The following is a 22,193-nucleotide window of genomic DNA, read 5'->3' on the forward strand; positions in this document are numbered from 1 at the left end:
ATGTATATAATATGTAAGTCGCCTGCCATGACCCCGGCCATGACGTCACTTTCTTCATACATTGGGTATCGCCGAAAGAGGGGAAATGTGACCAATTCATGGCTCCCCCTCCTGTTTGCTTATCGAATGCAGCTCTCCATAAGTGGGATTGGGGCAAATCTCAAGCAAGTCACTGGATCTTTGAATGACAAGTCAACAAAAGGTTTATTTTAATAAAAAGAGAAAAATCCAACAAGCACAACACTGAAAATTTCATCAATATCGGATATAAAATAAGAAAGTTATGACATTGAAAAATTCGCTTAATTTCACAAAACACATCCTGGTCTGTATACAAATGAGACTGATGACGTCATCAATTCACTTTTGTATTTTATTATATTTCATTTCATTCGTTTATTTCCATTTTCAACAATCACATGTTGACATATATAAATAACAAAACATATTTCAAATATTCCTGTACAGAAAATTATATTCAAGAGTATTACAAATCAGGTTGGAAATGGAGGAGGCTGCTAAAAAGCGTATATGAAATACGAAATGTTCTAATTTTCCCCTCATTGTCAAGTGAAACAATGATTAAGTACATGTGGAATTAGCATTGTTTAATGCTGTATGTTTCAGTCAAGTTGGACCCTCTTGTCAAATATGTAAAAAATGAAATATTGTATAATTCAAACAATAAAAAACAAAAGAAATAGTGACCGATGGACAACATCGACTGACTCATTTGAATATCACTGAAATGTGCATATAACTATTTTGTGAAAAAAAAAGCGAAACTTCAAATGGCATAACTTTCGTATTTTACATCCGATTTTGATGAAATTTTCATCTTCATGCTAGTTTGATTTTCTTCTATTAATTCAAATCAACAGTTTTCTGGGGTGGACTTGACCTTTAAGGGAGACAAAGTAGCAACATGAATTTGGCATTCATATCGCCAGATCATGGGCCAACGTGAACTGATTCTCACCGAAAGATGTAATCCAAAACATTAAAATGCAAACTTGCGACATCCTCACTTGAGTACCCATGAAAAAATAAGGTGGAATCAAATGTTGTGACTCCCAACTTTGGTAAAAAGCTTGTATACTAATTTATTGCTGATGATTATTGCTTGTATCCTCTATATGATATTAAATATCCTAAATTGACTTAGTAACAATTTTTTTTCTCACAGAAATTCCTTCAACAATGGCTGAAGGTATATGAAATACTCTTTACAATCTTTACAATATATACTCTTGATATATGTAATCCGTCTATTAATTTCTATATTTTCGCATTACACCATTAGCAAGATGGGAATTTCGTTCAGTTTTTAATGAAACGTACATAGTTCAACTTGAGGCTTACCATCCGTTTCTAGGAAAATATAACTTTTGTAATGTTGGTATTTCATTCAGCATTTTAAGGCTTTAATAAATGTCTATTAAATCAACAGATGTGGAAGTATACATCACATCCAATAATCAAAGCTAGTATTATTTGAATCAATTGGAAATGCACATTTATATCATAGCTGCGTAAACATGTAATGAGAGGATCGTGTGTTCGAATCCCACCACAGCCTAGCGTCCGGTGGGAATTGGATAGGTGAGAAGCAATAACATTTTCGGATCAAAATTCGTCCTGTAATCAGTGGGAAACAAAATAGGACAACGTATAAAATCATATAAGTTCGTGATATTTTTTGATATAGAGATGTAAATGTACTGCGACAACAACGACCTGTAATTGCATTTATCACTTCATTATCAAATAGCTACAACAGGAAAATCTATGTGGAGAACTACAGAGCTAAAACAATCTGTTCAAACTACAATAAGTACTGTATCTGCTACAACCAGTGAGAATGATAAACCTTTTATTCATAGTCACTTCAGGATGCTCTTCAATTAATTGCTAAGCTCTTAATTGAAATTCGCAAGTTTTATTACCACTAACAACATACTATCCCAAGGGTTAACACTTTTGCTTGCACAATATTACTAATAACCTCTTAAAGTGGAGAATCTCATAATTGTTGACTTACTCGATATTGCATCGCAAATAACATACGCACATACAAGCATACTGCATAGTTAACCAATTAATGGCAAAAAAGTCAACAACAAAAAAGGAGACCTCAAGATATCTAAAACTTAAGAAAACACTTCATCTATGATTTTCACAGATCTTGATACAAATAGTTCAAAATAGAATTCTACCGTACCAAATGTCAAAGAAATTAATGAATCGTTTTTTTTTTAATAATAATCAAATGAATTTCAAAAGAAAATCCCCAAATAAGCTCTGTAGTATAATTTTCGCACAATACACACAGCTGAAATACACGACCATAGAGTGCACATTGTGTGCAATTATGCATTGGGCTTTGTGGAGCAGTGAGGGAAGGAATTTAGAAATCAAACTTGATCCTATATGACAGGTAAAATAATGAACACATTGTCATTGGCTTTGCCATGATCAATACCAAAATACAGGGTTGGCATATTTCCCGATTCGGAGGCTTCTTTACCGGACGCCGGGAAATAAGCGGTAATTACCGGTATTTTCCGCTTTTTTCTGGAATTTACCACTTTTCACCGGGGGAATACCGGGAAATATCATTTTCCACTCACTTTTCTATAGGGATTGTCAAATTTTGAACATAAAAACAAAGGTGGTGAGTATGGTCGCTCTGGTGTGTACCATTTGTGTGAGTGTGGGTGTGTTTGTTTGTGTGTGTGTGTGTGTTTATATTTGTGTTTGGGTGTTATCTATGTCTGTTATCATGAAATGCTGGAAAAACACAATAAAATACTAAAAAGATCCCAAATATACATCTAATTTAGATTCTTCAATTTCTCGGTCATCATCATTAATGTCACTATCTCTTCGTCATAAATAAACATGTATATCGAGGATATCCTTGTCTCAATGTGCACCAGGCGTTCTTTTGAAATTTTGTTGATCTCACTATCACTGATTAGAGAAGCTATTGTAAAGGAAAACAATGGATCGTGCTCAAAGATTGATTTGTTTACAATAGCTTTCAATCAATGTGAATATGAAAAACTGTATAAGTTATTCATTTTACATTTCCCATGAAACATTCAGTAGCTAAAGTATGTCAGTTATGTTGTTATTGTATTCATTTTATATTTCTTAAAGGAAACAACTTTTGACACCTCTTTCCACTGTTGTGTACATAAGTTATGCTTTTTAATTTTTGTGTTTGCTTTGTTGGTTAAACTTCTTTTAAAAATTATATTAAAAGAATTGCAACATTAAAACTGGCATAATCCGAGTTGTCTAATTTTTTAGGCTACAAAAGGATCTTTTCTGTAATATCAAAATTCAAAACCAGCAACCACTACTACACACTGATACATGTACACACTAAAACTCCTTACATACAGTAGAATACTGAGCTTATTCACACTTAAAAAAATCATATTGTAATGAGGTACAATGGCATGTAAAAAGTTAAACTCCGGGAGAAATATTTGTTTATGTTTTAATATGATTATTCAATTTCCAGGAACATAGTTTGAGTTTGTGTACGTATGTGTGGACTTAGATGCTATGTGTGTTGGGTATATACACGTATGGAGTATGGATTTCATCTATTTGTGTGTTTCTACTTTGAATTTTGTGATTCTAATTATTTCAGAACACTATTTTCATTTGTTAAGGTTAGAAACAACTAAAATTATTGAAAAAAACAAATTATAAATCATATATCCCGTTTTTTACATATTTACCGGACGGTATTTACCACCGGTAATTACCGCTACCGGTATTTACCGCCCAACCCTGCCAAAATAACCCGACATTTTGGGAAAAAAATTATTCACTAGACATGAGACTTGGAACTTCTTTTTAATGTCACTCCAAAATTATGGTAGTGACTAAGTGAAAACTAAGAGGACTATTTGATCAGGATCATATTATGTCAGAAAAGCGTTAAACATTGATTTCCTCCATCTAAATGTGACCGTTTGGTGGTGCCAGGGGAGGATTTTTTTTAGCTTTGTGTGCAGTCACTGTCATCCTTTTCATTAGGATTCACAAGCGACCTTCACATGAATTAGGACAAAGAAAGACATAATCTGGAACTCTTCAAAAGTTTTCCACAAGGGTGGACAACTTCAATTATATAACAAATTGTACTGCACTGACGTTAAAGGGAATAATCTTTGGTGGATCCATAGCTTCCAGATTGTTACAAGTCATTAATAACAGAATCAGGGGTGCTACAAGGGTTTGATCTGGGACCCTGTCTGTTTCTATTATCGATACAATGACTCGCAAAAATTGTATAACATATACTGATCGCGTATTTGAAGATGAGGATGGTTAGAAGCAAAAATTCTACATTACAATAATTGTCAGAATGCATATTAAATGTTTCAAGACCTTGACAGAACAGAAGACTGGGCTGAAAAATTGATAAAGGTTTTGACTACCGGCAATTGCAAGATGTTAACACAGCAAAGACTGTGGTGTTAACCGGCGTTCATAGAAGACCACACCATTATTTTACACCGGTGTTAAATTGACAGTGTTCCACCTATAGTTGTTATTTAACCTTTAGTTGTTACATTTACATTCTTTGGTGTTATATTCAATCTCTGGACGTAATTTTAACACCTAGGGTGTGGTCCTCTTTTAACACCGACTGGGGGTGTCAGTTTTAACACCAGAATTTTTACAGCGAAAGATCTCCATGAAAAGAAGCATGATTCATCGTATCATCTTAAGTACACCCTTGAATCTGTTACCTATGCAAAATGCATTAGTGTAGCCAATATTTATGATTTTAGGATACAACGCATCAATAATATTGCTGAGAAATGAATGTTTTTTCTATAAAAAAAGACGTACACCATTCTTGCTTGCATCATATAACAACCATTCTCGTTTACATCATTATGCAAGCAGCTCTTCATAACAATTTTCAATCCCCATGAATAGCCATTTCTTTGAAATGTTGTTTGGGATTCGATAAAAATTATCACCCTCACTATTTCTTACACGCTTCTATAAAAATATATATATGTTATCAAAAACCAATTTGCATTGAATGAAATTGTATAGGGAAGCTGCTGCCACCTTCATTTATATTTTCTCTCGTTACTTCATTTTTCTTCTTATTCTTTCGTTTCATCATCAGCAAAATTTATGGAAAAGTGTACTTTTAAATCACAAAAATGTATCCACTGTTTGAAGCACCGCATCATAAACTCTCATCCATATGCTGAAGAGGCTTTGATGTGAACCATCACGGAGCTAGAAGTAGACGATTTTATTAATCAATATCTTGATAAAAAAATCATCGTAAGTCTTGTGAAATATAAGTATTATATTTACAGAAGAATATTTTGGGGCGCCTTTAATAGATTACATGGACATTTATAGGTTATTGACATATTTTGTCTACAATCAGTTCATCTATAAACGATTGGATTTATTTCCCCTAAACCCATCAACTTTTATATGGCATATAACGTACTTGGTCTAATATTAGTGTCTTTATCATAAAGTATGTCATCAGTTTATATAATGTTCAGATTATCTATTACATCTGTCTATTTATATTTCCATGTCTATTATAATTTTGCCCTACATCCTTTTTGTCTAATACCCACGAAGGTAATTTATTGGTTCGCGTAATAACTATGTTTGCAAATAATCATTTAGTTTAATTGACAGTTGGTCTAAGAACAATTTGGTCTTATTTAATATTTATATCCACGAAATGTAATGTCGTATAAAACTTGTTCTTCTTGTATTGATGGAATCGAAGTGAAAATAAACTTGTGGTAATAAGACCAAATGAAAATCAGACTAATTCGCGGTGAGCTACATGTATGCAGGCAGCGGAAATTACAATTATTTATGAATATTTGAGGTTTGGATATGATAAAACATTTTGCAAAAACCGCTCTTCTTCATCCCCCTTTTCCGGGGATGCACTGTATAGAGCATGTACGTAGCTTAATAGTGAAAATACAAAGTAAAAACAGATAAGGCAGAAAATCGTCCCTTAGACAAACAAGTCACAGGAAACATGTAAATTGTTTCCAGGCTATAAAGATGGAAAATAACATGGCGAATTGACAATAATACTAAATGATAATAAATGCCTCAAATGTGTATGAGACAAAGAATAGTAATGACCAAACGGTAATTATACCACATTGATCGTAGAGTTAGGGTCGATAGTGAATTATACACAATCAGAGAAAGGGGCTAATTTTGAGTGGACCAAGTAAATATATATATATTTGGTACACACTTTACTTTATTTACGACTATCCAAATAATGATGCGTATTGTTTTATTACTATACAGATATCACACATTCATCTGACAGTAATGGAAGGATGTCGATACTATGGATAGGCATATCCCTTGTTGTTCTTGCAATCTGCATTGTGCTTGCTGGTTATGGTTATAGAACCTATCGCGGGAAACTGAGAAATTGGTATGTATATGTATTTATCATTTCTTTGAGACGCAGTTCTACAAACACAAACTCATTCGCAATTTGAAATGTATAGAAACATTTTTCAGGAAAAATAAAACTTTTCTCATTGAAGACTATCCAAATCATTTCTTGATAGAATGTTTCTGTCAAAATTTTAAATTTGAGATACTAGTACTTTTCGAAGAACAGAGTTTAAAATGATATAATAAAGATTTTTGATGAAGAATCATTTAAAAATGGTTTGGATAGTTCTCTAATTGAAAAGTTCTGATTCTCCACCATCTAATACTGTAGAAAGAAATGTTTTGGACATAAAGCAAAACGCCAGAATATGAATTCATATTCCATGTATTCGTCATTACATTATAATACATTATGAGAACATAATGATATTGATATGAATCAAATTTGTTATGATTGTAACGTACTTTTCTTATGATGGAACTAATTCTTTTAGTTGATGCGCTCATTTGAACATTAAGATGCAGGATGTTTTGAAAAGCGAGCGAATTCATCAATTGATATTAATTTTGGGCGAGTCCACAATCACTTGTATTACACTTTCACGTGTCAACTATTTTGATGTAAAGTTTACATGAGTCAGTTTTCTCATAGGTTTATACTGTGAATTCAATTTGACAAAGCTTTAACACAATTTAGTTGGAAAAGGATGTACACTGTAGGCCTATACCGTAAACACCATGACATCCCATGCATACATTACACAAAATAAAGAACATGAAAAAAACTATCACTCTTTAAATCTTTCAATTCAAATTATTCAATAAAAAATATCTGCAAAACTTTTATTACATTCAGTGAACCACTTCAAGTATCTTTGATAAAAAGAAAGGCTATGACGGTCAGTCGCAATACATTTTGTCAAAAAATAAAAAGAATTTAAAAAATAACATGTTCAACATGCTTAACTGTTCATACAATCATGGACCTAACACAAATAATAATGATTTCTTCCAATCTTAAGTTACAGTATGCAAACACATGAAAAGAAATTAATCTCATCAGTTGACAAATGAAACATTAAACATTTAGGCTCATGAATAGGTATCTGTTTCATGCATTTTGATGTTGGGCAGATAATTCATTATCAGAAAACTGATGGGAACGGCAATATCCTGCTTTCTAGTAAGCTGCACTCCCCCAAAGTGGATACATCATTCAGATCCTTGAAGCATCATACATTCTTGATGATGATGATGTTAGAGATGGATGATCCACTGGATAAATAATATTGTTTCTAACTACCCAGCAAGTACATTTATCCATCTTTACACTGCACCCCTATGGAAAAAGGCAGCGTCTGACATCTTTTTTCTGAAAAGTAGTCAGTAAGCTACTTTTTTTGCACATGACACATCCAGGTTTCTCAATTGCTTTCTGAAAAGCAGCTTTAGGCAAAAACCAGGTTCTAAATTATGCACAAGATATTAAGCATTAACATTTTTTTCATAAGTCGATCCATATTATTTTATTTCTCAATTATTCACATCAAATTGTAAATGCCTATTTCAGGCCAAAGATACAAATTTTTCTTTATGTGTTGAGGTATTGGTGTAAATGTAGATTTTAAGCAAATAATCAGTTTCCCATGGAAAAATGCATTACCCACAGATGAAGAACATGTTATTTACACTTAATTATATCAGGGCGCCCTCTGTCTAAGGTATTATTTTCCCCTTTAAATTCACAATGGGTGCCATGAGCCTAATTACATCAGGAGGGCTAAAGATATTCGTTCGACCCAACCCATTTGATTTTTTTTCAATTTGATGTTGCTGATTGACAAAAATGTATGAATATGATTCAAAATCTAACACTGATTCTAGAAATGGTAACTACTGAACTTCCTTTGCCCGAATTGGGAAGATAAATAAGTGACTTGGAACTATTTTTTGACTGGCGAACTAATTAGGGCTATTTTACTGTTTCGGCTGATGAATTTGATCCATTCATAGTTATGGCTACGGTACCCTTTCCTGGTCAGATATGGAATGCCAGATATATATCCTATCCAATGGTAGTAAACATTCCATCCTCTAATTTCACATTTATTTTTTATGAATTTTTCAAAAGTGCCATTTTAACACACAAGTCTATGGGGAATGTTTTACGCGCGTGACACCTATTTAAGTAATATGGGAAATCCCTAGTAGTGGATGGAATTCCTGGCCAAACTCTTCAATAGCAAACAATTTCTCACTGATATCAATATGTTTAGTCATCGAGTGGTGCAAAAAATTGATTTAATGGCTAGCAAGGCCATATCAGCTAAAGTTAGTAGGTCTGTGTATATGTAAGCCTAGGAATGTATGTAGACTGGTCAATGTATAGAGAGTCTATGCCTCTTTATGTTCTGATTCATCATTGTTTTGTGTTAGTGTACATCGCCTACTTAATGTTAGAAAGACCTTTACAAATTGCTCATGTTAAAGGAAGGGGTAGAGAGGAGATAGAACTTTGAGGAACTTTACTAAAGAGGACTAGAGTGGTACCTTCAAGAAGGTATTTAGAAAAAGGCACAGACTAAGGTAAGGTAAGCCAGGGGGAGGTGTACAGCACTCAAATGGCCGAAACACCTGTGATCCCTGGTGTGCTGCTGATGACCCGTTGACATCTGCAGAATTTAAGATCTTTCTGTATCAACTAAGGAGGGAGGGGGTGGCTGTGTGCTCCAATCTATGAAATTATCTTTCTTTCTGTCTCTCTCTTTCTACATATTTATGTATCTCTTCCTTCTTACATCTGATAGGCAATAACCCGAGGAAGATTTTGATATATTTCAAATGCAAATGTACTTAAGTAATATAGTATGTTCTCATTCTTTTATTGTTTCCTCAGTCAATCTCATGTGTATCTGGTAATTATGTTTGGGGCAGTTCTGGTATCCTGATATCTACACAAAATTTACATACACCTTTATATTACAAGGAGAATAGGGGCCTATATTGTCATTGCAGTCACTGTTGGGCTATATGCAGAAAGGATAGGGGAAGGCGGGGTAAGTTGAGCATAGGGGCAAGTTGAGCCACCAGCCACAGGCCAATGATGAATGAGTCAGTCATTGTGGTGGTGTCATGTATTGATGACCCATAGCATAACCCCTAACCCCATCACATTGTTTTCCACTTTGAAACAAAAAGTAGTTTTTTAGAGGGAGTATGAATATCAGCTAAAAAAGTAAAAAAGAGTGTGAAATAGATAAGAACTTTATTCACACACACGTCTTTAAATATAGTAAAGACATGATAACAACATTGTTAGTCCAGGTATGGATCTTCATTCTTGTCATAGTCTTTTATATGATAGATGCATAATAAATGTGTGGATACAAAATTATCGCACTAAGTTCGGACTGGGGTAAGTTGAGCCAAACAGCATGGGGCAAGTTGAGCCATGGTAATTCTTATGGTAATGTATCTTTAAAAACAAACAAACCATGAAAATCGATTGAAATGCAGGCTGAAAGAAGCAAATTTACATGACTGCTCTTTTCCTTTTAAAGGATGTTAGTATTTATAGAGAATTAGCAAGTGAAAAGACTTTAAACAAAAAATTGACATGCTGGTACTCCCCCCATATATTTTGTACGTAGTTTTTGTGGCTAAACTTACCCCAGACGGTGGCACAACTTACCCCATATATGGGGCAAGTTGAGCCATTTGACATCGTTTTTTTCAAAGGTCACGATGACTTTCAGTGTGGGGGTAGAAAGTTATATGTCGGTGAAAAACATTTCCCAAGAATCAAATTTAAAGGCAAGGTACTTATTTCTACAATAGTACTAGTCATATCAATTCTAACATGCAAAATGCAAAAAGTGTCACAACTTACCCCACCTTCCCCTATGTATACATACATATAGTGAATATAACATGTATGAGGAGCACATTAAAATGGGTCATTGCATAGAAAATAAGCATTTTCATTGCATTTCTTTGTTCTAGTGTAAGTGTACAGGTATAAAAGAATAACAAAGTGGCTATTTAAAAGAATAAAATTCATAGGTCATATAATATAGGTGCCATGAGCCTAATTACATCAGGAGGGCTAAAGATATTCGTTCGACCCAACCCATTTGAATTTTTTTCAATTTGATGTTGCTGATTGACAAAAATGTATGAATATGATTCAAAATCTAATACTGATTATAGAAATGGTAACTACTGAACTTCCTTTGCCCGAATTGGGAAGATAAATAAGTGACTTGGAACTATTTTTTGACTGGCGGACTAATTAGGGCTATTTTACTGTTTCAGCTGATGAATTTGATCCATTCATAGTTATCTTCATAAATGGCGATTCATTTTTAAAATGAGCTGGCTACGGTACCCTTTCATGGTCAGATATGGAATGCCAGATATATATCCTATCCAATGGTAGTAAACATTCCATCCTCTAATTTCACATTTATTTTTTTAGGAATTTTTCAAAAGCACCATTGTAACACACAAGTCTATGGGAATGTTTTACGCGCGTAAAACCAATGACAAATTATTTCATGGTTAATGAAGCAAGTGATAATAAAACTGAATAACACCGCGTCTTTCCATGGAGAAACCAAGCATACGCTTCGACTTTTCCAGAGTAGGCCTATCTACGGTACATTTCTGCAATGTCTAAAATAAAAATATTGGTTTTGGTAGCCTTAAATAAGCATATACGCAACAATTTGATGATTAAAGAATACCAAGAAATAAAATAGTTTTGAGCAGATTTGGAAAAACACAAAATGCATAGTATATCAACTTGTGCAAAATGTACATGTAGATACTGTTTTTTTTTTCAATGGTGAGGCAGTGAAAAGGATACCTGCTTGGAAGCTAGATACAATATTATCTGTCAAATTGATCATCCATCTCTAGCATCATAATTATAAAGAATGTATCCAATGCTGATGCTTCAAGAATCTCAAGGATGTTTTCACTTTGGGGGAGTACAGCTGACTAGAAAGCAGGATATTGCAGTTCCCAGCAGATTTTGAGTTATTATATATTGTCCAATATCAAAATGCCTAAACAAGTACCTACATGGATTCCTCAGCATACATTTTTTCATTTATCAACTGATGACCTTAATTCATTTTCATCTGTTTGCATACTGTAACTTAAGATTGGACGAAATAGTATATCAACGGACTGGTAAACATTTTACTAACATGAATATCAGTATGTGGGACTGGAGTGAAATTTCAGATCAGATAATTGCTATCTTTGGAAGAGTTTTAAAAGGTGAAGAAATAAAATATCATCGTTGGTTTTAATATATTTTGTCAATATCATACTAATAATTAACATACACGAAAATCAAGTAAAAAAGTATTTGTCAGGGGGTCAAACTCTAGGTCAAAGTAAAGGTCAAAGGTCATGACCTGGTAAATCGCTCCAATACATTATTTAATGCATGTTTTGGATTCCTCTCTGAATTTCCTTTGAAATGGTACCAGTTTCGTGAAAATTGGTGAACAGTACGACGCAATGGCCATTGAAAGTTGATGGTCACGCCCATTTTTGTCAAAACAAGGAGAAAAGGGCGGGCCGTAGCACGAGACAATTTTTTTTGTGCGTGAGCCATGGTGAATTTTATGAGTACCAATTTACAACAAAAACTGAGAGGGTCAGTTGCAACCACTGGGTGAATCCAGATGGAATGAAACTTTATGAAAAATCTGAGAATGTTGCCCTTACATTATATTCAAGGTCGTCTCCCGGTGATGATAGTTTTCTTATGTTTACTACATTTTTCCAAAATTAATTTGACATTTTCTTAATTAACACTCCAAGTGAGCTTACATTCTCTCATATGTTTTTTTTTTATTAAAGGTCAAGTCCACCTCAGAAAAATGTTGATTTGAATCAAAAGAGAAAAATCAGACAGGCACACTGCTGAAAATTTCATCAAAATCGGATGTAAAATAAGAAAGTATGGCATTTCAGAGTTTCGCTTATGTTTAACAAAATAGCTATATGAACGAGACAGTTACATCCAAATGAGAGTCGATGATGTCACTCACTCACTATTTCTTTTGTTTTTTTTTTATTTGAAATATACGGTATTTCAATTTTTACGAATTTGACGATTAGAAACCTCCTTGCCTGAAGCACAAAATGTTAAAATAATGGAATTCCACGTGTTCAGGGAGGTATGAAACTTCATTTCACATGACAATGACGAGAAAATAAAAATATTTCATATTTCATATAATAAAATATAAAAGAAATGGTGAGTGATGTCATCAGTTTTTCATTTGCATACCGACCGAGATGTGCATATAACTGTTTTGTGAAATGAAGCGAAACTTTAAAATGCTATATCTTTCTTATTTTACATCCGATTTTGATGAAATTTTCAGTGTTATGCTTGTTGAATTTTTCTCTTTTTATTAAAATCAAGTTTTTGTTGGGGTGGACTTTAAATCGGAAGAGAGTGGAAAACGAAGATTTGATATGCTCTTCATGACATGTTACTTAGCATACATGTAAAAAAAAGGCTTGTCTAAGAAACATTATTTGTTATATCCTCGTGGTATTCAAGTTTTCTTATTATTTTGAAAAAATTTAAAACTTATTTCATATTTCCTACCTGAAACTTTTGATAAAGTTCATTTACCAATTATCAACCACTCGTTGGGACAATAACATATGGCAGGTAAGTGTGGGGTAAATCATCATCTATTTCAAATCAGACTGCATTTATAATCGAATTGCCAATAAGCATTCCTGAGTTAAAAGCAATGCAACGAATCGTTTTTGGTTACGTATAACTGTCCAATTAAGAGTTGTCTATTCTCAGTCATTATTTCAACATGTTTTTTATTTTTTATTTGATACTATTCAAAAAGTCATGCAAATACGAATCAGGTGATGGGATGTTTATTATTGTCAATGACTTCAACTACCGTAATCACCAGTAAATGAGTTGACGTTGCACTGGCTTCAATAAACTGGAGAGATTGGAAAACGATAAATATAAGCCAGTTCGTAGTTCCTTTCTGCGCATGATCAAAAGATTCTACTCATGATCAGAAGAAGGTCATTTGTACTAAAGTGACATGGTGCTTTAAAATCTAATGAGATAAGCACCAACTTTGATGTCTTGATTATTCATATATTCTTTTGAATTGTCGTTTTCATTTACATCCACAAAAAACAACAATGCTTCCACGAACGACTGGTATTTCACAGTTTGTCAAGTACATTGTGCAACATGCTAAGATATGCATTCAAAGTAGGAATGCAACAAATACCTTCATTAAGTGTTCATAGGTGTGCTATTCTAGTCACCTGGTCTATTAAATTTCTTCATCCTGCTATGTAAGGCAAGCTTACATAATATCTTGCTTTGAAATCTGCCTATCATGATGAAAGAAATGAAAGGTCATTTGACCAAAATTGCCCATGAAGTAACTACGAACTGGTCTATTCAAGTACATATACAGTACGCCTTTAATTCTATTTACTATACTACTTCCACTGCTTACATGGGCTAGGGTATTTAAGTTCATGTTAGTAGTTTAACATCAGCTAACATTTCCATAACTTAATCTTTAACAGACAAGAAACAAAGATTCCCATTTTCGTTGTGGTAACCAACTATACAGTACTTATATGGAGATATAGATAGTGGGTATTCCACAGGTATGAAATGTCCAGAAAAAATCAATTCTTTAAAAAAAAAAACCTTTTCAGCGCCCTCAAATATTTTGGGATTAATTATTCTGGGAACGCCAAGGACTCTGTATACCGCAGATTTCGAGGGCATGATTGCTACTAACACAACTACTATCAAGTTACAAATATAACATACTGTACGTTTTTGTGTATTAATAAGTTAAACTCAATACTTTCTGATTTTTTTCATCCTTTTGCCATACTCCAAAGGACCTGACCTAAACGTTCCATTAAAGGGATGGTCCTGGCTGTAGATATCTATATCTCAATAAAGTAAAATTCACAAAGCAAAATGCTGAAAATTTGATCAAAATCGGATAACAAATAACGAACTTACTGAATTTTAAAGATTTGCATTATTCCGGTGAAACAGTTCTAGGCATGTCTTTATGAATATTCATTAGGTGGGCTGATGATTTCATATCCCCACTTTTTCTTTTGTATCTTATTATATGAAATTTGGTTTATTTAAAAAAAATACCAAGAACTAAAACAATTGGATTAACAAATGATTAAGTGCATTAGTTATTTATTGCCGCAACTTATTTAATATAGACACACCATTTACACATGTATGAAAATATGAAAATTTATGATTTCATGTCATAACAAAAGAAAAGGAAAGTGGAGATGTGACATCATCAGCCCATCTAATGAATATTCATGACGATGTGCATGTAAATGTTTTCACAAAATATTGATAAATTTTAAAATTCAATAACTTATTTAGTTGTTACCCAATTTTGATGAAATTTTCAGCATTTTGTTCTGTGAATTTTACTCTAGATATAAATATTTTCAGCCCGGATCATCCCTTTAAAACAGGCTTTGAAGGGTCTACGAAATTGAAAATATAGAGAGTGTAAGGGGTGCATTTCTGAAGAACTGATACCTGACGTGACAGATCGAAATTACTGAAAACTATCTGAGCAAAACTCAACAATTTTCTCCTTTTTTCAATTCCTCAACTTCATTTCAAAATCAAAATTGGCTAAGTTCAAGAACTACACAATCTTATCATTCGGGTAAGTTTTTCTTTCGGCGCATTTTCTTAAACTGGTTACTTCTGGTAGATAGTGGAACGAGAAAAGATTTTTCACTTCTTTTATTCATTTGAATTTGAGAGGGCGATGATGATGGTGCTACTTCTGGTACCACTTAGAGTACTAATAACATTGATAAGTATGGTAGTGATTAACACAAAGCCTCTAATTTGTCTAGTGTATCCCCGTTATAGTTTTACTTCATTTTCTTAACAATTTAGGACATATCGTGGAGTATCCTGATAGAGGATATGTTTCTTCGAATAACTGCCATGTATTTTTTCAAGGAATTAACATTTTTGAAGTATTGATAATCAATGCGAACTTTGACCTCTTGACCACCAAGTCTATTCAGATCATTCTCCCTCCCATATGCATGTGCCTACTTTAATAATGGCAAATCAAACGGTTATTTTGATACGTGACCACTAATCTTAACTTCATGATCCCCAACATGCAATCAATCGTCCTTCCAAAATGCACACATGAACCAAGTTTAAAGTTAATCCTAAATGTAATGGTTCTTAATTTATCGCGAGATTCTTTGTGACCATTTTTTTCTATGAAAACGTGGTCCCCGAAATTGTCATTCTTGAATGCTCAAACAGTTCTCAAGTTTCCACAAGACCGGTATGACTGGCCTGAGCTCACAGGACTATATAATTCGTCAACTTTACACAAGTCTCCCAAAATAATGACCCTTGTGACAAAAAAGGTGACGTTGTTTGTCCTTTTCATTGACTCAATGGTGAGTGATAACTTAAAAATGAAAACCGTCACACGGGGGTAAGTCAATCAATGCAACAACACTCCTGCCAAATCAGATTTGTTAAAAAATTGGTACTTTTTTAAGCGAGAGTTACTAACAGGGGTAGAATTTGTCGATTTATAAAGATGGTCTTCGAAGTCATCTTTTAAAGCTCTGTGATCGAGTAAATATCAGAGTATCACTACCTATTGTTTCTTATACATATAAGTTATGAAATACAAACAGTTTCGTTGTTATTTTGTCAAGACGTCAAGTCACATCTCATCACCTTGACTACTATTCCGGGGGCGTTTCACAAAGATTTAAGTATGACCTAAGTCGCACTTAAATGCCGACGCGTAGATGATATGCAACGAGCGATATTATTGATAGACAGCAGTACCCCTACAGAAATTTAAGCGTGCCGCTTGCTAGTAACTAGCATGCGACTAGCAGGGCGCTCGCTTAAAAAGCGAGTGCATGCTAGCGAACAGTCCCTGCTCGCTAAAAGATCGCTTAATTATTACTCTGCACGCATATTACACGCTTATTAAAGATAAATTCCGGTATTGGTAACGATCTCAAAATGACTTTTTACAGAATCTAATATAATGACCACCCAAGTGTCTGTTTGCATGAATAAAAAATATGTGCCAAAGGATTCTGGAAGAAATTGTGTAATTGCTGAGAAATAAGCAAAATAAGCGCTGATTCGGTCACTTCCGTCGGGTCTTTATTCCAGCAATAATAATACACTGTCCCACGTGTGCCTATCTGTGTTGGTGATCTTCAGTGTGAATATTTTTTAGCGTAGATTTCAAGATTTCACAAAGTTCAGTTTATGTAACTTTACCAGATCTAGATCCTCGATGACATACTGACAATTAAGCGTGGTTTTACAGACTTTCTTATGAAATCAGTGTTTACTGCAACTACTGGCATTTCTCTTTAAGCTAGCCGCATGCTAGTTACTAGCATGCCGCAAGCTTGCGCAAGCTAGTCGCACGCTTGCCGCAAGCTTGAAATTTCTGTAGGGTAGTGCGCGTCCTCATGACATAATCTGACCAATGCGGTCAAGCCTTTTATACCGTACGCAACTCGGCATTTAATTGCAACTCATCAGTCATACTTAAATCCTTGTGAAACACCACCCTGAACAGAAAAAGAGTTGCAATTTTTACAATGTTGCAGTTTTAATCCACATATTGGCATATTTTTGTTCAGTATAATGAACACAATGATGTAAGTTTGGTGTTTAAAATGCAATTAGTGCATGAATTAATCTAGAAGCAGGCTTATCCTTGCATGTATTTTGGGTATGGAGTTAGAGACTTCGGTCGAAGGATTCACATTTAGTTCACTATGACACATGCAGCCAATACGTTTCTCACATTCATACCATCAGGCCCGGCCATCAGGCTTTATGTGGTTTCGTCTTGTACTATAATCATGTAGCCTTGTACGATCGCCACAAATGAACCAACATGCAGCATGTGAAATATTAAAAGATTGCGAATAGATGTTTAGCATGAATTCATATGTCTTTCCGACGATTCATTAGAATTTCTTGTATATTCTTTTTAAATTAAAGTCCTCACTGCTTTCTATCATTGCTGTATTCATATTTCATAGTCATGATAGTTGTCATGGTTGTGGGTCGGGATCACGATGGAACTGTTGCAGCTATAGAGTGACGCATGATATGGAGGCACGTGTGCATTGAAAATACTATCGTATGTAGTCACCATAATCATGATTCTATCCATAATTGTGTTCAATTATCAATAGCCCCGTGTAGTTCCTGGTGGCAAAAACAAGTATTCAGGTAGTAAAGGTTGGTGTTTTTGTTCGTATTGATTGATGTATGCTTGCTAATTTTGAAAAAAAATATCAAAAGCTCGTTGCATGCATTTTCAATCTACTCTCGTAGCCAAATTTTCCAATCAGATACCAATTAGATACGAATATATCAATCATAATATCTAATACTAAACAGCCATAATTGACAGTAAAATACAAGGTTTCCTTTCCACTGCTTTCTGTCTGCAATGTTTCAAATCCTAAAACCCAAATTAGAACAAGGAACAAAATTGTGGAGAGGGTGTGCAGAAAATTGGAACTACATGAAATGTTATCCAAAGCTATTGAGAAATGTTTTACTTCAATTTTTATCTCACCTGCATAGCAGAGTGAGACTAGAGGCGCCGCTTTTCCGACGGCGGAGGCAAGGTCTACACCAAATCTTAATCTAAGGTTAAGTTTTCGAAATGACATCATAACTTAGAAAATATATGGACCTAGTTCATGAAACTAGGACATAAGATTTATCAAGTATTACTAAACATCCTACTCGAGTTTCACGTCACGTGGACAAAGGTCATTTAGCATGTTTAGGGTGAATGAACTTTGGCCAAATTGGGGGTATACGTTGAATTGCCACAACTTTTAGTTTATGGATCTGATTCTTGAAACCTGGACATAATAGTTATCAAGTATCACTGAAAATCCTGTGCTAGGTTACATGATTAAGGTCAAAGGTCATTTATGGTCAATGAACTTTGGCCGAATGGGGGTATTTGTTGAATTACCATCATAACTTTGAAAGTTTATTGGTCTAGTTCATAAAACTTTGTCATAAGAGTAATCAAGTATCACTGAACATCTTGTGCGCATTTCAGGTAACATGACCAAGGTCAAAGGTCAATGAACTTTGGTCATGTTTTTGGGGGGGTATCTGTTGAATTACCATCATAACTTTTAAAGTTTATGGATCTGATTCATGAAGCTTGGCCATAAGAGTCTTTTAGTATCACTGAACATCTCATGCGAGTTTCAGATCACATGACCAAAGTCAAAGGTCATTAAAGTTCATTGAACTTTGGCCATTTTAGATTTAATTATTAGATTGCTGTCATAACTTTCAAAGTTTATAGATACAGTGAATAAAATGTGGATATAGGGGTAATCAAGTATCACTGACAAGTTTAAGGTCACATCTTCAAGGTCAAATGTCAATGAATGTAGTATTGTATCATTATATGAATGGTGTTTTTGTGAATAATTATTTCATAGTAGTTTTCAAAGTCAGCAATGCTGCTATATTGAATTGTGTGATGCAGGTGAGACAACTAGAGGCATTCCACTTGTAATTCTTTTTGGTTAGTCAACAATCAGCATTATCTATTGCAAGTTGTACGAGAAATTCTTCGTTCGCATGCCTCCCAATACCCTTTCCTCAAATTGTCCTTGCATGTCTTTTCACTAGAAGCATATTTGTGCAATTGTGTCTATGTCTTTCCTACACCTTGGTTGTTTTGATACATCATATTCAAAGGCCAAGTCTACCCAAGCATCATATTGACTAGAATAAATTCTTGAAAAAGTTATGTCAGAACTAGATGTAATCCTCGATAGGATTGTAATTTGAAATAATGATTTTATATTCTCACGCACTGGCGTGAAAATGTCTACAAATTATACATATGTTCGTACCTCACAATCAAATGACAAATGATAGAATCATCAAGTTCCAACCACATCCAATTTTGAGGATTTCAAGGGTAGAATTGGCCTTCGAAATAGTCAATTTGATCTATTATTGATGTCCTAAATAATATGCTAGGCATGTATCAGTGAACTAATTCGTATTTCACAAATACAGTACCCAGACTTTCCATGCATATACTCACCATTTTTCATTTATTATGAATAATTACACACCACTGTTATATTTGAAACGGTCCAATTACCCTCAGCCATGATTCGGGCATGTTAGAACTCTTCTGAAGGTACCTGAAGCATGTAATTGTTACCAATGCTCGAGATTATGTGTATTACTGCAATGATCTGCATAAGCTGGACAGATGTCCAATCCAAAACGTTTTCATTGAAATACAATTTTTATTCTTTATTTTTTTTTGTCTTTAGGAGCCTAATAAGAGAGAAATAAATATGTTTATGAATTGTTAGTCATTTCAATAATACAGCTGTTTGTAGGTGCGGTACTGGTTCAGTAATGTGATTTAGGCTTCATTGACACATAATTTCACGGGTGCCCTATGGTAGGCTATTTTTTCGGATGGAGCCCGAAACTGGACACTGTAGATTCCATGGCAAATTAATGAGAAGTCCTTACACTAATTTACTCCCGCCACCGCGATGGTATCCAATGTTGGACCATTCAAGCCGTAGAAATTGGAAACATGGTATAAGAACCCATATGCCCTCTAAAATCTACTACAAGCCGCCAGGTACATTGACCCAGTGTATTTATGATCTTGGCATTAAATTGGATACTATAACTCTTTTGATATGTGGCAGCATGTAGCACACTGTATTGGTTATCCACTATCCAAAATCTCAAAATGGATCCTGATTTAAATCATGATTTAACTGTTTAGGAAAGGTTCTTTATATTGGTCACTGGGTTAAATTGATTTGCCAGCAGTTTATCATATGACATTTTCGAACGATATAAATGATTTGGGGATAAACTCAGTAAATAACTTCCAATTTCAAAGGTCATAGAATCTAGACGGCAGAAGACTCTTTAATGTTTAAATTGGATCACCAGAAGTTTAAATTGTGAATTTTCAAGTGGTACATTTCTTATCGATAGTCCACATGATAATCATTTTTGGATTCTAACTGAAATGTCTAATGACGTTTTTCTACAGGAAAGGAATCAGACGGGAGTCCGAGGCAGACAGCCCAATCTCCACTTCAACACACGATCGAGGAGGAACCTCTGCAATCTCTGGAAGAATCACGGGTGGTTCAACCAGACAAAATGCAGTGGGAAGTATTGACAGGTCACCCAGTTCCAACATAAACCCCACCATTACAACAATTGCTCTGAGCAATGTGACACAATTTGCAGTACCAGAGAATACATCTGAACCACTACATACAGATGCCCCACCTTTTCTACGCCTTACCGGTAGCAATGCGTCAAGCCAGACGTTGCCGTCGCTTCATCAAAATAACCAAAGAAGCATTAATCATTATGTGTCCTCCCCCAGTGCCCCCAATCCATATCACTACGCGTCTAGTCCCGATAACTCAGTTGATTTTGTAAGATTGGAAGCCGCTTATCAAGAACCATCTTCTGTGGAGATTTATAATAACGCATACGAAGGTACAACTGATGATGTACATTCAAATATAATGCTGGAAAATGTCAATCCATACCATTATGCCACTAGCTCCGCAAAAATGGAAGTAGGTGGTGGTAGCACACTGAGTTATGAAGAAGCCTATCAAGTACCGTCTGCTATAGAAATGGCTAATCATGAATATGAAGGTACATTTGATGATCATGAACACTCAACAGCAGTTCTATCTGGAGGTATATCTATGGCATACCGCCCTTTGCCACATAGACCATCCTCTGCTAACTGCAACGAAGGGCCAACTCTGCCTCCTAGAAAATCATCACGAGGCCCAACACATTTTCCTATGAAACAGAGGGAAAGTACCATGGACACAGTAAACAACAATTTTCCCCAAGCATGCTCATTAGTTTCAAAAGGATTACGCCACATACCCAAAAAACATCAACAAGAAAAAGAAGGGATGGGCCAAGATATGACCCCTTTCTACCATACTCTCGAAAAAGATGAACGAGCAAGGAGCCTAGGGCAAGATAACCAAGGTCTATATTTGGGAGAAGGCCACCTGCCACACAGTGCACCAATCAGCACAAATTCACAGGGCAATACTATTCGTAGTAGAGTCCATGGAAATACTGACTTGACAGACACAGACAGGATGATTGACAATGTTCTTTATGTTCCTATGACATCTTGCCAAAAGAAATATTCACATTTTTAGTACTCAGGACAATCAATACCGACCAAACCTACTGAGGAAACCAACTGAATATCACAAAGAATGTCTTGTGCTTCCTGTAGTTAAAGGGATGGTCCGAGCTGAAAAATATTTATATGTTAATACATAGAGTAGAATTCACTGAGCAAAATGCTGAAAATTTCATCAAAATTGGATAACAAATGATAAAGTTATTGAAGTTTCAAGTTTAGCAATATTTTGTGAAAACAGTCGTCATGAATATTCATGAGGTGGGCTGATGATGTCACATCCCCACTTTCCGTTTCCTTATGTAATTACATAAACCATAATTTTTTTCATTATTTCATACTTGTGTGAATAATAAGTCTCCCTCATAATGAATTAAGTTGCAGCAATAAATATAATGTACTAAATCAGTT

General features: G+C 34.6%; 1 protein-coding gene across 6 annotated transcripts; it reads left to right on the forward strand.

Moving 5' to 3' along the window:
* Positions 1 to 944: 944 nt before the first annotated feature.
* LOC121418346 lies at positions 945 to 21,940 on the forward strand. Of its 6 annotated transcripts, XM_041612164.1 has the most exons (5): positions 945 to 1,210; positions 1,772 to 1,855; positions 6,349 to 6,481; positions 13,103 to 13,150; positions 20,640 to 21,940. In XM_041612164.1, the coding sequence occupies exons 1-5, from the start codon at positions 1,201 to 1,203 to the stop codon at positions 21,793 to 21,795; spliced, it is 1,431 nt and encodes a 476-aa protein (XP_041468098.1). In that variant the 5' UTR covers positions 945 to 1,200; the 3' UTR covers positions 21,796 to 21,940. The 6 variants fall into 6 exon arrangements, 4 of the variants coding, with proteins under 4 accessions (XP_041468098.1, XP_041468107.1, XP_041468116.1 ...); XM_041612173.1 differs by lacking the exon at positions 13,103 to 13,150 and having other exon boundaries at positions 1,163 to 1,210; XM_041612182.1 differs by lacking the exon at positions 1,772 to 1,855 and having other exon boundaries at positions 1,186 to 1,210.
* Positions 21,941 to 22,193: the final 253 nt, after the last annotated feature.

The sequence above is a fragment of the Lytechinus variegatus genome, chromosome 1, assembly GCF_018143015.1.
Source record: "Lytechinus variegatus isolate NC3 chromosome 1, Lvar_3.0, whole genome shotgun sequence".
Taxonomy (NCBI): Eukaryota; Metazoa; Echinodermata; class Echinoidea; order Temnopleuroida; family Toxopneustidae; genus Lytechinus; species Lytechinus variegatus.